This window comes from Plasmodium gonderi (assembly GCF_002157705.1).
Source record: "Plasmodium gonderi DNA, contig: Chr05, whole genome shotgun sequence".
Lineage (NCBI taxonomy): Eukaryota > Apicomplexa > Aconoidasida > Haemosporida > Plasmodiidae > Plasmodium > Plasmodium gonderi.
Window position 1 is genome coordinate 429,592 of NW_021628930.1, and position 18,544 is coordinate 448,135.

The window sequence follows — 18,544 nt, forward strand, 5'->3', positions numbered from 1 at the left end:
TGGATGAAATGAATGTAACACCGCTCCCCTCTCCCAAGAGTCGTCGATGGTTAGTTAAATGACTTTTTTTTTTTTTTTCCTTTTTTTTATCTGCACTTTAAGAAGCCATTTTGTATCAAAGGAATTGTGCTCAGGAACTGTAGTATGCTCACATGAAAGAAATCACAAATGCGTATAGCTTGTGGGAGATTATGGGTCATCATTGCACCATCACTATAACAAAGAAAAAAAACCTTTTCAATTTTGCACGTACCAATGTAGACATCCGCATCATCCGAATATGATAAATGAAAATGAGTACGTTCTTTCCCTTTCTTCTTAACCGTAACACTGTTTAATAGGTCTATGTTCAACTGTGTCTCAAAAGGAAGAAAAAAAAAAAAAAAAAAAAAAAAAAAACATTAACCGATTACATGTGGGAGAAGATTATAATACCTCCACAACTTTTGCACTTTCCTGTAATGGGTTCTCATCATCATTAAAACGTTTCATACACAAAGGTAGGAAACAAAAGGAAAATAAATTATAATCGAGTTTATAAGGGTCGTGGTGTTGGTTTTTATAAATCGCATACTGTATGGACAGAATAATTTTAATGATTTCCCAATTTTAGCCATTTCTTCTCGGTTTTTTCCTCATCCCATTTGTTTACCTCAGAGAAGAAAGGGTAACAATAGACAATTTATGCTGTTCTTCTATAAAATAAGTACCAACAGTGATACTTCCCCATTGTTCCAGGTAGAAGTACCAGAGCACATCTTTAAAAATTATTAATAAGAAAAAAAAAAAAAAAATTCCTTCATATTAACCTATTTAATAAATATACAAACAGTTGGGAAAGCTAAAAAGTGTCACTCTGACAGATGCCATTTTTTGCCTTGTCTTAAAAAAAAGAAAAGAAAGGAAAAAAAAAAAAAAATGAACACAAATATAGTAGCTACAATTTGGCGTAACCTTATTTTTTCCGATTCCCCAGTAAGATATAATTTAATCCATTCGGTGCATTAACAAGAAAGAAGGGAAAAGAAGAAATGCCCATAAGGAGTTGTTAAGTGTATACTATAGAACTTTATATTTCACACTTAAAACTAATATAATATGTGTAATATATATATAGACTACTGAAAAAGGCATTATTATTTTATTTTTTTTTATTTTATTTTTTTTATTAAATGAACGTATCTCATTCCTTAAGATATATACTTATTTCTAAGCGTCGTTTATGTCGCATTTTAAAACTTCGTACCATTGGGGAAAAACGCTCTCCACACGTTTTATATGACTCACAAAATATAGCCCTTTAAAAATATGACATATAAGTGGAACGGGAAAGATTTTTTTTTTTTTTTTTTCATTCCCTTCCTCGTTCGCTCTTTTTTTTTGTTTTTTTCCTTGTATGATTTTATATATTTTTGGGACAATTATGTAAAGAGAAAAGTGGTACATAGGGGTTAATGGAAAAAAAAAAAAAAAAAAAATGATAAATAAAAAAAATTATAAATACTGTTATATATAATGCCCTTTTTTTTTTTTTTTTTTTTTTTTTTTTACCACTTTAAGAACGAACTTTCGTCCTTAAAAACATTTTGTATGTGCGAGAATATCTAAATTTACTAAGGTGTTCTTCTAATCGTCCATTCTTTCAATTCAAAGCTGCAGTATGCCAATTAACCCCGCACTAAGGAGTTCACTACCCTGTGGGGCTGAAGTCATAGCGTTTACTCTGTACAACTTTGCTGAGTATACATATACATGTACATGTATACATATATATATATATATATATATTATATTTTTTTTTTTTAAATTCCCGTGTGTGGAACACAATCTTCAGTTAGTGTGATCGTTCATTTGGTCTGCGACAATTTCAACGTTAAGCATGCTTAAGATGCCACGAACGCAAAGGGAAGGAAAAAAAAAAAAAAAAAAAAAAAAAACATATAATAAAATAAAGCATACACACGTATATATATATATATATATATATATATATATATATATATATATATATATATATATATATATATGTATGTACGCGTACATATGCGTATGCCTTTTCGTACGCATCTACTTCCGTTCATATAGCTCACAGTTGCACAAGAAACTAGATAAAATATAAATATTCGTTCATAAGTACACATGCTACCCTTACCACCTGTCTCGTCCTATTAGCTGTTTCTCTCTATTGCACATCACACATAACTTTAATCATTTTTGCTAAAAAAATTCCTTTTTTTTGAGGAAAAGGTGTATGAACATAATTGTTCCAATTAAGAAGTAATATATATGAGAGCACATACATATCTAGTATTTTCTCACAGTGCACACCCCTATTGTGATCCCTTCTCAACGCATATATGCAGATTTTACATATTTCCGTCAAAAAATTGCTTGCGCTGTGTTTGTATACATAGATTTCACATCCAAAGCATATCTTTACTCATTTAACTGCACACATGTGTACACATACAAGAGCATGTGTATGTTTTTTTTTTTTTTTTTTTTTTTTTTTTTTTTTTTTTTTTTTTTTTGTCATGTGCACTCAGAACTGTAATTTCCAAACCGGATTGAAATCTCTGATCATTCCAAAAAGACTACACACGCGTGCCACCTAAAGTTTGGTGAAAAAGTTAACACAATTCACGAGACACACTTAAAACTATAATCAATTACATCAGACATAGTACACCTTTTTATTTGCTATGTCTTAGGTGGCAAAACAACACATGGAGAAATTATCAGACAGAATTATTTTACTCCTGAACGGTACAACTACATCGTTGGTACCACCGAACGTGACGTAACTCCAAGTACGTCCTTTGTGAAGATCTCCAAACGTGATTTTTTTTAAAAGGGACGAAAGAAAAGAAGAAATTGGAAGAAAATATAGGAAGGAAATCGGGAGAGGGGAAAATCCGAAGGAAGCAGAAAAGTGTACTCCACAAGTATCTACATTGTCAACATTCCGATCACACGAAAGAGTGTAAAGAAAGATTTAGCACAGAGAAAAAAAGGAGCCAAGAAGAAAATACGCTTTCCCTGTTGACCTTGAATTTGTACAAGCATCTATACCCATCACCACCACGACGACCACCAAAAAATGGCTCTAAAATTTGTAATTGCTGAACCCAAAGCAAAGGTTTTATTTTCCCCCACCGAATTTTTCGATACATTGAAAGATATGTTTCGAAGCTCGAGAAAACGAATTGTGATCAGCTGCCTCTATGTAGGTATAGGAGACCTAGAAAAAGAGTTAATAACAAGCATAAAAAATAATAAAAACATAAAAACTTTAAGAGTTGATATTTTGCTGGATAAACAAAGAGCGACAAGACCAGAAGGGAAATTAAAAGAATCCTCAGTCAGTGTCCTGTTCGATTTATTTGATTATGCAAACAATATAAACCTTAGCTTATTTCATAACCCTCTATTGGGTGCAATATTGTATAACATTTTACCGTACAGAGCTAATGAAGCTATTGGAGTGATGCATATGAAAGTTTTTATTTCTGACGATCGTGTAATTTTATCAGGTGCGAACTTAAGCGATAGCTACTTACGAAATAGACAAGATAGGTACATTATGATTGAAAATAAATTATTAGCTGACTCTGTTCATAAAATTGTGAATGGCATTCAGAAAATGTCATTCACTGTAGATACTGATTCGTCTATCATTTGGGTTAGTGACTTAATAAACCCATTGATAGATGCACACACATTCCGAGAACAGTACTACAGGAGGATAAGATTTATGTTAAACCAAATTGAGAAAGATATTTTAAAAAGCAACTGTCATACTATAGATATTGAAACACCCCCTCAACATACAAGTGATCAAACAGAAGAAAGAGAAAATTTCTTCAGCCCATTAATGGTGAAAAATAAAAATATTTTAACTGTTGAGCTGGCACTTCAGAGTGGGTTTTCATCACCTCCTATATATGATGAAAGTATCATGTTGGAAGATATGTTGAAAAAGGTAAAAAAGTTTGATCAAAGTTTAATTATTTCTTCTGGATATCTAAATTTCCCAGAAAATCTTTTAAAATTATTTAGAAGTATATATGATAATTTAAGCTTTAAAAAGGGTAAATTACGCCTTATTACAGCATCTCCATCGGCTAACAGTTTTTTTAAATCCAAAGGAATTACCTACTATGTACCTCTTGGATATACAGTCATTGCACATATGTGCATTGAGTACATTACGAAAAATATTATAAACGTTTTTAAAAATTTAAATATAACAGATCCATTGAAGAAAAAAGATAAGGCCTTCACAAATATTTATATGGAATATCACAAACCCACGTGGACTTTCCATTCCAAAGGGATGTGGTTAATTGATGACTCTTTAGGAGGAAGGCTAGGGTTAAATTATGGAGATAATGGGGAAGACCATTTAGCTAGTTGTACTGCCACATGCGGGAAACTACAAAGTGACAAAAGTTATGAATGTTCAGAAAAAAAAAATATTAATTCCCAAAATGGGAAGACGTTAGGGGTTAATAATTCTCAAAATTGTCTGACCCGTTCATGCAATTTTGAGAAGAAAAATAAAATGTGTGCAAATTTTTTAAAAAGAGAAGAAATTAACAGTGACAAAACAAATGAACACACGTCCCTGTTGACAAAAAATTCGGATGATTTACCTTGGGGTACAGTAATTGGTAGCTCCAATTATGGATACAGAGCAACTTACAGAGATTTAGAAATGAGCTTTGTACTAAAAACAAACGATGAAAATTTGAAACGACAATTCCAAAAAGAGCTAAATATTATTTACGAGTCGTCCAATTTTGTTCACATGAATGAATTAAATTTGAGGTACCCTCGCTGGTTACGACTCGTCGTAAGGTACATTGTGCGGTGGCTCCTATGATGATGATGATGAGATGGCAAGGTCAATCAGCGCTGTCTCAGCTTCCCTACAAGGGTTGCAAAAAAAAAAAAATTTACTCTGTTAATTTGTTTTGCAGTTCGATTGTTTTGCAGTTCGATTGTTTTGCAGTTCGATTGTTTTGCAGTTCGATTGTTTTGCAGTTCGATTGATATGCAATTCGATTGATATGCAATTCGATTGATATGCAATTCGATTGATATGCAATTCGATTGATATGCAATTCGATTGATATGCAATTCGATTGATATGCAATTCGATTGATATGCAATTCGATTGATATGCAATTTCATCGATTTGCAATTCGCTCGTTTGTTAATTCGTCCGTTTGTTAATTCGTCCGTTTGTGTATTTGTGCACGTGCTCATTTCTCCAATTTGTCAATTTCTCCCATTTGTTCTTTTATTTTATTTATTTTTTTTTTTTCTTTCGCCCCTTGTTCCAACGTTCACACTACCCCGGGTCTCGTATGAACTATTTGCCTTGAGTAAGAAATAACAAAGTCCCCCTTGAGACCATTTTTGTGCAATATTTTTTTTTTTTTTCTGACGACAATTTGCAAAATGTACACAAGTGCACATGTACTTTTCTTCTCATATTTGTGTTAATTGTCTACTTTTTCCAAATTTTTTTTTTTTTTTTGAAGTGTTGATAATTTTTTTTTTTTTTTCTTATTTTACTATCATAAAGACGGATTAAAATAACATTTTCTATGATATAATAATGTATAGCAAATAGGAGGATCACACATTATAGGACACATTTGTGGATACTTCATAAAAAGGCGTAAGCAATTGTTATACACATGTATCAAAAGGTACGTAATACTTTTCATACATATTACAACACTTTACATTTTCTTCCATGTTACGAAATAGGGCCTCCCATTTTTTTTGCACAGCACAATTACTACATGTAAAAAAAAAAAAAAAAAAAAATTAAATTATTGGGTGATGACTGTTTTGGGGTTGGGGTACCCTTTTAAGTTGCGGGAGAAAGTTGCGTGTGGAGTGACTCATATGAAGGAATATTTTTTTTTTTTTTTCTTTTTTTTTTGAAATGTAAAAATACTTAAGGAGCTGAGAATAAATTCATATTTCCTTTCTCCAAACTTTATAGGCCACATATAGAGAGCTACAACTGGGGGAAAAAAAAAAAAAAAAAAAAAAAAAAAAAGTGTATAATCAATGTTTGGGATGCCTAATTGTCCCCATATGCAGATCTCACAAATGTGCATCCTTTTATTAAGTGCACTTTTAAAATGAATCTCTCATCTGTTTCTTAGTTACTACTATAATTGCTCACTTTTTTTTTTTTTTTTTTCTCATTTTTACGTGCCAAAAGGGAAAAGCTATTTTCTATGCAAAAATAAAACCCTTCATGGGTGAAACCCACATAAACCTTCGATTAAACAACAGTTGATCAGGAAAATACCATATGGAGAAATTCACACAAATTTGATAAAATGGAAAAGTGATACAACTTGTGGTGAAAAACCTACTTGGTTACGTTTTTAGCCTCGTCAGATGGTGTCGTGAAAAACGGAGACTTAGCAATTTTATCCCTTTTTGAACGATGGCAATTATGTGAGGAATGGTAAAATATTATGGAAACACAAAAAGGAGAAAAAAAAAAAAAAAAAAAAAAAAAAAAAAAAAAAAAAAAAAAAAAAAAAAAAAAAAAAAAAAAAAAAAAAAAAAAAAAAAAAAAAAAAAAAAAAAAACGTATAAAAAAGGACAGTGTGTAAATAGCTATTTTACCCTACAAAATAGTATTAACTCAACCATGATTTATAAGTCACGAATCTTTTACTTCTAACCATGAGCCTCAAAGCCACAAACTATGAATTTTGTTTATTCTTTTTTTGTTCACTTATGCCTACTTTTACTCAATCAGTATCAAATTATATATGCGTATAAAATAAATCCTCTCCAAAGGAATAATCAACATAAGAGGATTTTCTTCACGTTCCACAAAAAGGATAAGCACCGTTCATTCTTCACAAGAAATAATTCCCAACAAAAGGGGTTCAACAAGACGGGGTTATTTAATGAAATGCCAGATAATGCGGAGGTCGAACTTTTGGACGAAATAAAGGAGCACAAAATAGAGACACCGAATTTTATGAACAAGTCAGGTGAAAATAATCCCATTAAGGATAACTTGAAAAAGACCAAAAAATTCTGCAATTATTTAACGAGTAAATTAGGGAGATTACATAAAAAACTACGAGAAATAAAAAAACTAGAAACCATCTTCTGCACTAATCCGAATATATTAACTGAGAGTCAACAAGTCAAACTGAGCAAAAAAAAACAAATAAAAAATGAAATTGTCCTAATTAATAGGTACAGAAAAAAATATATAGCTTACAAAAAAAATTTATCAAAAAATGTTGATGACTTGTCCCCCTTTTTTTACTCAAAGAAGAAGACACGTCAGAAGAGGCAAGTTTGCACAACCGAGGAGTTTAACAAATTAGGTACGAACGAATGAGAAAAAAAAAAACACCCAAATGTTATAAATGCATAATGAACTTGCTAAAAGTAGGAAAAATGTATGAACACATGATGAAAAAATAAACTACGCAAAGAAACAAACTTTGAATTACACAACAATTTGAAAGTACATATTTCTTCTTATCCTTACACCTCTCCACCACCCCCATCACCACCATTTCATTATGTTCAGCGAAATCAGACAATCCTACTGCCGTTGTACAACGAATAAAAAATATAGATTACGAAAAAATTCCCAAGAACGTAACCGATTATTTAGTGTTTAACAAAGTAGCAACAAAAGAAGAAGTAAAAATTCTGATTGGTCTTAAAGCTGTGAAGATTAATGGAAACATACGTAATGCAAATAAGGAATATGGCAAACCACGCTTGCAGACAACTGCATGTATATGTGTTCCAGACTAATTAAGTTTACTCTGAAATTCAAATGAAACGCTTCTATTTTGCCCTATATTATCTTCCTTATTTTTTACTTTTACATTATTTTATTTCTACATTAAGTGATCTTATTTTATATCTACATTACGCGATTTTATTTTATTTCTACATTACGCAATTTTATTTTATTTCTGCATTACGCAATTTTATTTTATTTCTGCATTACGCGATTTTATTTTATTTCTACATTACGCGATTTTATTTTATTTCTACATTGCGCGATTTTATTTTATTTCTACATTACACTATATTATTCTATTATATTCTACTTCTATATTATTCTATTCTACTTCTATATTATTCTATTCTACTTCTATATTATACTATTTTTCTTTTTTTTTTTTTCCCCTTCATTAATCCCCAAGTCGACGATGAAAATTATGTCATAAACCCAAGAGAGGACGAAGTGAAAGTTTTCAATGATGTCATAAAAATCCACGAAAGCCAGTAAGACGCAACAGAAAATAAATAACAATTAAACGAATGAATAAGGAGTAGAAAAATAACAAAATTACTGTATTCTTTGTGTGTACACATGTCTTACCTTTTTTTTTTTTTTTTTTTTTTTTTTTTTTCATGTGTTCACTGTTTTGATTAATCGCAAAGTCATTCAAAGTATATTCTACCATTAAAAAAAAAAAAAAAAAAACTTACGAGAAATCATCATCCTTGCTTAGAGTGTTTATGCCTTACTACACACGTGCATAGAAAAACGCTTTTCACTTTTCACTTTTCACTTTTCACTTTTCACTTTTCACTTTTCTCTTTTCTCTTTTCACTTTTCACTTTTCTCTTTCCTTTTTTCTCCATTTTCAGCTATGTTGTAAGAAAGAGATTTACAAAGAAGCAGAAAAAAATTCTAGAAGAAAAAACTAACGAGCAATTATCAAAAGTCAAAGAGGAGATTAAACAATTTGAAAAATTTTTTAACATAAAGCAGTAAAAGAATGTATCCATATGTGTAATGGGGGGGGAAAAAAAAAAAAAAAAAAAAAAAAAATATAAAAAAAAAAAGAGCAAGTCTATCTTGCCGTTTTTCTCAACAACTCCGATCCATATATTCCTATACAACTTAGATGAGTAAATAAAATCAAATAAAATAGGGTTGAATTAAGCATTACTCAAAAAAAAAAAAAAAAAAAAAAAAAGAAAAGACTTATAACAATATTTATGCTTGTCCACCATGCTTAACATTTTGCTTTGGGATATATATATATTTACCCATTTTCAGTGTTATGTGTTATTCATGGAGAATAATATTACTATTGATTTTGCCCATATATAAGAGTAATAAGAGGCAATACATGTTTTTTTTTTTTTTATTTTATTATTTTATTATTTTATTATTTTATTTTTTTTTTTTTGCTTTCCTCTCCACTCACATTTGTGTTACAAAATTATGAATAGTTGACACATGGTTGTTTATGACAATTGTGTGTACTTTCCAGCAACTTTTTGAAATATCCGGCTTGGTGTCTATGTATTAGCTATACCATATGACCATTCAGCATATGACAACATTTGTTCTACTAACACATGTACACATGTACCTATGAATACACTTTTTTATGAACGTTCATACGATAATGAGTAAAATACACAAGGACCTCAAAATTATTATCAGTTGCTCAAGTCGTGTATACCAAGTAATCACATGTGAACAAGCAAACTCTCTCCTCAGTTATATATTCTACAAGTGTGTATGCATGTACATATATTTTATGTTCCGTACATATACTCTCACGCACATGCACGCTAAATATGAACTCCCCCCAGAACTTTTTTCCCATTGTAGGTGTCTCATTTCAACAAAATTTTTTTTACCCCTTGAGGAGATTACAACAATTTTCATAAATGTTCATAATATTTGTTTTATAATTATAAACTCTACGTAGTATACATCCTATGTCTCTTACTACTATTTGTACGGTATTCTTTTAATTACATGGATCATATACAATTATTATGAATACTTTTTTTTATGTGCATACTTTTGAAAGTGTACTTTTTTGTCACCTGAACGTTCAGGTTTTTTTTTTTTTTTTTTTTTTTTTTTTTTTTTTTCCGCACCTTTAACCACATTGTTGTGAACTTTGCAATTTTTTTTATTTTTATTTTATTTTTTTTTTTTTTTAATAATGCTAACCTAGTAGCTACAGAAGTCACTAAAACCAGGTTTATATAAACTATTTTTCATTTTTAACATTTTCTCCATTTTGTTAAAGTTCTTTCTTCCATTTAATGATAATTTAATTCTTTTTGGAAAAAAAAAAAAAAAAAAAAAAGAATATGTAAAAATGTGTTACTGAGGGGTATAGGAGAGCAAAAGATATATACATATATCTTTTTACGTGAAATGGATCCCCTCTACATTACTCCAAAATAGAAGTACACTTTTATATGTACCTATTTAAGCACTTCATTGTTTGATGCGGGGTTCATGGTAATTATTGCTCATTGATGACCTCTGGTCCTTGCTGCTACCAACCCCAACGAACAAATCAAACAAAAGAAATTCTCCTGTAGATGAAAAAATAAAAATTTAACACACAATGAATAACACTACACTTGGTAATACTGTACTACATGCGAAGTCATACAGACTTAGTATCGATGACATTCAGAATTTGGGATCTCTGTATTTTTCTGAAAATAACAAGAAGATCGAAAAATACAATGAGGAGATAAATCTGTTGAAGCAACAGTAATATGCGAAGAGATGAATGTGTACCTGCCTGTGTGTGTGTGTGTGTGTAAGGGGAAACTCCGGCCTGTGCTGATATCCATCTCCCCATCCTTGCATTTTTCCATTTATGTTCTATTTTTACATCGGTGTGTTATTTCACATTCGTGTGCTTTATTTGCACACTTTGGAGGGAATTCATTTGCACCTATTTCTTTGCTTCATACATATATATATATATATATATTTTTTTTTTTTTTTTCTAACATCACTCTCCACCATTCATGTCTTCAGACTAAGCCACCTAAATGAAAAAATGGGAAAATGGTAATGAGCTTGAAGTTTAGTTACAAAGGAATAAACAATATGTATATGGATCTCATCATGTAGACGTTACATAACATGCAAAACGATTAATACAACTTGTACGTACAGTACATAAGCACTATCTATCAAGTATAACATTATTTTTATTTATTTTTATTTTTTTTTTTTTTGATATCTCTTCTCCCTATGACAGCGGATACGTACATAAGGTTGTTGATCCTGCGAAACCCCCCGAGCTTACCTTCTGGAGTTACGAACTAAAGGAAATGGTAAACCAAAATGACAGAGTGGATCTTTTTTCACTCCACTTCTGAACTCCGATACTGCACTCCGATACTGCACCCCGATACTGCACTCCGATACTGCACTCCGATACTGCACTCCGATACTGCACCCCCATTCTGCTCCCACATCGCTTCTTCATTCAAAGCACCTCCACACCCACACTGCAGAAAGAGTTTCAAGACCTTGTGATGTACGAAGTAAAAAAGAAAAAAAAGCACTTCAAAATTCTGAGCCACAGTTGTGTAAAATACCTAAGTAACAGGGAAAAAATAAAATTGAAAAAGCAGGAAGAGGAAGAAAAGCGATTAAAAATTTATTCCAAAAATATTTCCTCGTATATGGACTTGTTCTGGAAAAAAATTGAGAAATTAGTTTGGGAAGAGAAAAAACGAGAATTACAAAAAACTTTAAATAAAAAAAAAGAGATGAGATTTAAAAAGTTTGTAAAGGATGCCATTAAAAAGATTAAACATGCAAGACAAAATAATGCCCATGAGTTATTTGTCAATAGACATGCTAGTGTAAGTTCCTATAACCCCAGTGAAAATGTAACGTTTTCTTCACACGTAGGACGTAATGAAGCACCTGACGATGTAACCAATGATCGAAGCAGCGCAGGAAGCAATGACACAAGCAACAATCCAAGCAACGATCTAAGCAACAATCGAGGCAACAATCGAGGCAACAATCGAAGCAACAATCGAAGCAACAATCGAAGCAACAATCTAAGCAGCTATGCTGGTAGAGAAGAAAATAATAAGGGAGGAAGTTTGAACAATTCCCCTCGGACCAGCATTAACAATCTCCAAGACGATGAATTGAAGGAAGAGGATTTGACCAATCAGGAAGAAGAAGATATTCTACTGGATAAAGAAATGGAATCTAGTGATGAATCAGATGAAAAGGAAAAGGAAATCAACCTCTTGGATGATGAAGCGAATATGCCAGTTGAGGAACTGCTAAGAAAAATTTACGGTTTTAAGAGTGGTGAGGAGTACCTCGATTTGATGCAACAGGAGGGAGAAGAAGGGGAAGAAAATGGGGAAGAAAATGGGGAAGAAAATAAGGAAGAAAATGGAGAAAAAAAAGTAGGGGAAGAAAATGGTAAAAGCGAATTCAAAATAGAAGAAGAAGCCGAAAAGGAGAAGAACAAGGAAGGATCGTCGGCTCCAATAAATTACAAGACGTGTAAGGAGGATCTAGAGAAGGTAGACGATAAATCGGAGGTAAATGAAAAGAAAAGAAAAATGAGAGATGAAGAGTATCCTTTGAGGGAAGAAAGGATCTCAAAGGAAAGTTTTTCCTGTGATGAGCACGGAAAGAAGAGGAGGAAGAAGAGGAAGAGCAGGAGAAAGAAGAAGAGGGAAGAATGGAGAAAAAACGAACACAATGTGAGCAACGCAAACGGTGCAGGTATTTCCAACGGTGCAAACGATTTGGAGGAGGGGAAGAGTAGCGATTCGTCTAGCTCAAGCAGCTCCAATGATGACATGCTCGTGTGCAATATGGAGGAAAAGCACACAACCGTAATTCCGCCATTCATAAAGGCAACCCTGAGGGATTACCAGCACGCAGGGTTGCACTGGTTGTTGTATTTATACAAAAATAATATTAATGGAATCTTGGCAGATGAAATGGGGTTAGGAAAAACACTACAGTGTATATCATTGTTGAGTTATTTGGCTTACAATTTTAATATCTGGGGACCGCACTTAATAATAGTACCTACATCTATACTGATTAATTGGGAGATAGAATTCAAGAGATTTTCTCCTTGTTTTAAAATATTGTCTTATTATGGAAATCAGAATGAGAGATATAAAAAAAGAGTTGGCTGGTTCAATAAAGACTCATTTCATATATGTATATCTAGCTATTCAACAGTTGTTAAGGATCATATTATTTTTAAAAGGAAAAGATGGAAATATATAATTTTAGATGAAGCTCACAATATAAAAAATTTTAACACAAAAAGATGGAATATAATCCTGAGTTTGAAGAGAGAAAATTGTCTTTTAGTCACTGGAACGCCATTACAAAATAGTCTGGAAGAATTATGGTCTCTTTTACATTTTTTGATGCCAAATATTTTTACCTCTCATATAGATTTTAAAGAATGGTTTTCAGATCCTCTAAATTTGGCCATTCAGAAAAGTAAAATAAACGATTCTAGAGAATTAATAGATAGATTGCATACAGTTATACGACCTTACATTTTAAGGAGATTAAAAAAAAATGTAGAAAAAGAAATGTCCAATAAATATGAACATATTATTAAGTGCAAATTAACGAGAAGACAAAAAATTTTATATGATGAATTTATACATAATAAGCAAGTACAAAATACACTAAGTAGTGGAAATTATATAGGATTAATGAATATACTTATTCAACTTCGAAAAGTATGTAACCATTGTGATTTATTCACAAATAAGCACATTCAAACACCTTTTTATTATCTCCTCCCAATAAACTTCTACATTCCTCGTTTTTGCATTCTCTTCGATAAGACATACCACCGTGATTTTTACATTATTCTCTTTCTCCACAATGAGTTTACTGCCATGGGAGGTCTCGACACGCGCAGGAATTCTGAAGTAAAGTTGGGTTTTGGCAGCGGTGCAGGTAAAGGCAGGATCGTAAACGATGCCTCCAGTGGCAGAAGCAGTAGTAGAAGTAATAGCAGAAGTAATAGCAGAAGTAATAGCAGAAGTAATAGCAGAAGTAATAGCAGAACCAATAGCAGAAGTAATAGCAGAAGTAATAGCAGAAGTAATAGCAGAAGTAATAGCAGAAGTAATAGCAGAAGTAATAGCAGAAGTAATAGCAGAAGTAATAGCAGAAGTAATAGCAGAACCAATAGCAGAACCAATAGCAGAACCAATAGCAGAAGTAATAGCAGAACCAATAGCAGAACCAATAGCAGAAGTAATAGCAGAACCAATAGCAGAAGTAATAGCAGAAGCAGTGACGATGGCTGCTATCGTCGACCCCATGCTTTCATAGTTGAGAATATCTCCCCGGAAAAAGATACACTACGCAATGTCGAATTTGAGCATACTAAAAGAGAAGGAGATTCTACTTACCTTTCCCACCACATGGAAAGTGAAATCGATAAGAAACAAATAAGGATATCCCACTTGCATTCAAGTGGCCAAGATCCCACATGTTCATTCACGAATGGAGTAGAATCCAAAACCCTGAAAAGGAATGGTTTTCACCAAGATGGAATTAACAACGATGCGACTTGCACTCTTGTCCCTCCTGCAATCCCGTCACAGCATTTCCCAAACTGGAAACCTTTCCCAATATATGAACGTCCTGTGACGGATGCACAACTAGCCGGGGCAGATGCACAACTAGCTGGGGCAGATGCACAACTAGCTGGGGCAGATGCACAACTAGCTGGGGCAGATGTACAACTAGCTATGGCGGAAGAAAACGCTCGAATGAGAAATGGAGATATTTTTGAATCGGAACAGAAACAGGGGAACTGTTATGACGACACAGATGTGCGCACAGATGCTGGCAGAGATGCTTACACAGATGCACGAAATGAGGTAGGTCCCCTCATGGGCAGTTCGTTCGAAGGTGGTAATATTTTTTCCCTGCACAACGCGAATGGAAAAAGAACAATACACTCAAAAGAGGCAGAGGCTGGGGCAGGGGAAGTGCAGTTAAATTGTCTATATAATGGAATGAAAAAAGAAAAAATAGAACCTGGTGAGAGTAGAAGAGAAGAACCCGTTCCATATAACGTGCTGTTGTATCCCAAAACAGATTCCAATAAAATAATTCCGCAAGATGTGCACAGGCACATAAAAAATGAAATTTATAAGAAAAATGACCCGATAAATTTGTTAACATACTCCAATGAATTTGTGACAGAATTAAACAATAACTATGATATCCTGTCTCTTTACATTGACGAATCGCGCAAGTATTGCAATTATAATGAATATCTCTATAAAACTGTTAAAGATACACACACAAATGGGAGTAATAATAATACCTCTGTTACTGTGGATCACAAAACAACTCATAACAAGCATGTAACAAACGATATAATAAATAATGGGAGATCGAATTTTGTTTACAAATACAACATGAAAGTAATTAATAGTGATACTCAATATGAGAATTTCCTCTCTGGGGAGACATATCCAAGTTATCTAAATTCAATTGAACATAATTTATGGATTAAAAGACAAAGAATACATGAAGAGAAAATGAAAGAGAAAGATGAAAAATCGAAAGAAGCATTTCTAAATGATTACATTTCTTTGAAGAATAATAGAATACCTATTTTTGGTGTAAATTTATTAAGTCTTCTTAGAAAAGAATTCATCAAAGATAAGTGTCTGACATATCATATGAGTAACAACATTTCAATTGACTATTCCATAATGAAGGAGACAAGTGTATGGAATATTAGCGAAGATGGAAAACTAACTAGTGTAGAGGAAAATACTTCCGATACAGAAGTGAATAAAAATATTGATAGTGTAGAGATAAGAAGAAAGATTGGATACCCGTGCACTCAAATGGCATCTGTCGAATCTGTAATTGAGACATTCTTCCCAACAATGGAGAGCTTTCTGAAGATACACCTAAGACAAATTCACAACTTTACAATTATGAATACTCCTGCAGTTATTAGCAGTTGTCATAGAATATCAATTAACAATAATCTACTACAGAATAACAGTAATTTAGAACCCATAATCGAAAGAATCAAATTGGCAACCAGAGTATTTCATGAACCTTTTCTAAAGCAGTCTATCATATTTCCTCTAAACAAAGATATAGCATTGGGAAGTGGAAAATTATTTGCATTAGAAAAATTATTAAGTAAATGTAAAAAAGAAGGAAATAAATGTTTATTATTTACACAATTTATAAAAATGTTAGATATTTTAGAAATTTTCCTAAACCATTTAAATTATACATTTATAAGATTAGACGGATCAACTAAAGTAGAACAACGACAAAGAATTGTAACAAGATTTAACAATGATAAATCTATTTTCTTATTTATATCCTCTACACGTAGTGGTAGTATAGGTATCAATTTAATAGCAGCTAATATAGTCATTTTTTATGATACTGATTGGAATCCGTCGATTGATAAACAAGCGATGGATAGATGTCACAGAATCGGTCAAACGAAAGATGTTCATGTTTTCAGATTTGTTTCAGAATATACCGTAGAAGAAAATATATGGAAAAAGCAATTACAGAAAAGAAAATTAGATACCATATGTATAAGTATGGGGAATTTCAACAATCAACAACAACCTATTTTGAATAATAACCATGGAAAAAGTATTTCTCGCATATCCAATGATGACAAAAATATTACACCAATAGCTGTTCAACCAATAGCTGTTCAACCAATAGCTGTTCAACCAATAGCTGTTCCACCAATTTCCCATGTTATTAATGGAGAATCCTTTTCGAATAACGACACTTCAAATAAAGATTGGTTTGCGAATGTGGACACCATTAAAGAAATTTTTATCAATAAAAAAAACAACGATGAGGATGATGACATCTACAAAGATAGACTACTGCATGAACAGGTGGATGGAAACGAAAAAGTCAATGTTCGTTTTGAGAAAACTCTGGAACACGTCGAGGACAAGGATGATGTTAATGCTTTGCACGAGAACAAGAAGGAGACTCAGCACGCAATTTCTCAGGATATACAGGTGAATAGGCACTGTCTACACAAGTGCATCTACCAAACTGTGCATTTACCAAACTGTGCATCTACCAAACTGTGCATTTACCAAACTGTGCATCTACCAAACTGTGCATCTACCGAACTGTGCATTTACCAAACTGTGCATCTACCGAACTGTGCATCTACCGAACTGTGCATTTACCAAACTGTGCATCTACCGAACTGTGCATCTACCAAACTGTGCATTTACCAAACTGTGCATCTACCAAACTGTGCATCTACCGAACTGTGCATCTACCAAACTGTGCATCTACCAAACTGTGCATCTACCGAACTGTGCATATACCAAACTGTGCATCTACCAAACTGTGCATCTACCGAACTGTGCATCTACTCACCAGTGCATCTACTACCCCCTTAGGAATTCACGAACAAGAACAATTTTCAAGACACGTACATCCTCACCTCCTACTGCTTCAACTTTCTAAACGACAATCTGACGGATAGCCTGAAGCAACAAATTGATGAAATGAAAATGAAAATCGAAATCGAAATGATGAATGCCGATGAGGATGAGTATCCCAACGATGAAGAGGCCTCATCGTCTACGGAAACGGAGAGAGAAGCGGAACGAGCAGCAGAGAAATAAGCGGAGACAAATGGAGAGAGAAACACAAAGGGGCACTTTATCACAGTTTCTAATTCGGGTACTCTATTTATTTTCTACTCCTCATTAGGAACTGTAAAAGGAAGGATTATATGTGTTCCACCCCGCACCCCCTTCCTCTGAATGCAAAAAAATTTCCACACGGAACAAAATGGTTGTTTGTGTTGTTTATCTGTTTATCCAGATGTAAGAGAGAAGGTTGAGACAGTGATGGGAAACATATGTCTTATAACACACATATACGTATATGCACACATGCACATTCTCTCTTTGCTTACCTAGGAATACATGCAGAACTGCATCCCATGTAAAGTTTTATTTTTCTTTCTTTCTTTTTTTTTTTTTTTTAAATATTGATTTATCTACGTATGTTCATAGAAGGAAATACATCACTCTTTCATATTCCCACTGTCAACTAATGTACATGTGTAAAAACACGCATAAGAAGCTCTTTTTTTTTTTTTTTTTTTTTTTTTATGTGTGTGTTCTTATCTCGTCTTTTTCACGGTACTACATCTGAATTTTTTTCATTCGTGTTTTATTATTATCACTTTTTAAATCGGACAATGCTTTTAAATTTGACACTTTTTAAAATAATCAAAAGGAAAAATGCCGTGGAATGTGAAAATTGGCAACCCTGCTTTCATTTGTATTGCGGTGAGACCCAGTGGGAAAATAAAAAAAAAATAAAATAAAAAAAAATAAAAAAAAATAAAATAAAAAAAAATAAAATAAAAAAAAATAAAATAAAATAAAATAAAGTAAAATAAAGTAAAATGAAATAAAACAATGGTGTTAACAGAATGGGCATATGCAGCGTGCATATCAGGATGCAGTTAGAAAAAAAAAAAAAAAAAAATTGGATTAAATTACTGTGTCAACATGTGAAATGAAGCAAAAGTAAACATCCTTACTTGAACTTTTCTCCCCTTTCCCATTTGCACATCCAGCATGCCGGAATCTGAAAAGCATTAATGAGGTTATACATAAAAGAGTATATAATTCGACAGACCCCCTCGCAACCAGCATTTAAGAT

General features: G+C 32.6%; 3 protein-coding genes across 3 annotated transcripts; all 3 read left to right on the plus strand.

Annotated features, from left to right (window-relative positions):
* Positions 1 to 3,100: 3,100 nt before the first annotated feature.
* On the plus strand, positions 3,101 to 4,885 carry PGO_051130 (phosphatidylglycerophosphate synthase; the record flags this gene model as incomplete). The annotated part of the gene is made up of 1 exon (XM_028686491.1): positions 3,101 to 4,885. One exon carries the CDS (start codon positions 3,101 to 3,103, stop codon positions 4,883 to 4,885), a length of 1,785 nt encoding a protein of 594 aa, XP_028542292.1.
* A 1,860-nt stretch (positions 4,886 to 6,745) lies between these two features.
* On the plus strand, positions 6,746 to 8,803 carry PGO_051140 (hypothetical protein, conserved; the record flags this gene model as incomplete). Its single annotated transcript, XM_028686492.1, has 4 exons — positions 6,746 to 7,385; positions 7,595 to 7,759; positions 8,226 to 8,307; positions 8,677 to 8,803. 4 exons carry the CDS (start codon positions 6,746 to 6,748, stop codon positions 8,801 to 8,803), a joined length of 1,014 nt encoding a protein of 337 aa, XP_028542293.1.
* A 1,609-nt stretch (positions 8,804 to 10,412) lies between these two features.
* On the plus strand, positions 10,413 to 17,262 carry PGO_051150 (helicase; the record flags this gene model as incomplete). The annotated part of the gene is made up of 4 exons (XM_028686493.1): positions 10,413 to 10,564; positions 10,838 to 10,870; positions 11,064 to 11,139; positions 11,323 to 17,262. 4 exons carry the CDS (start codon positions 10,413 to 10,415, stop codon positions 17,260 to 17,262), a joined length of 6,201 nt encoding a protein of 2,066 aa, XP_028542294.1.
* Positions 17,263 to 18,544: the final 1,282 nt, after the last annotated feature.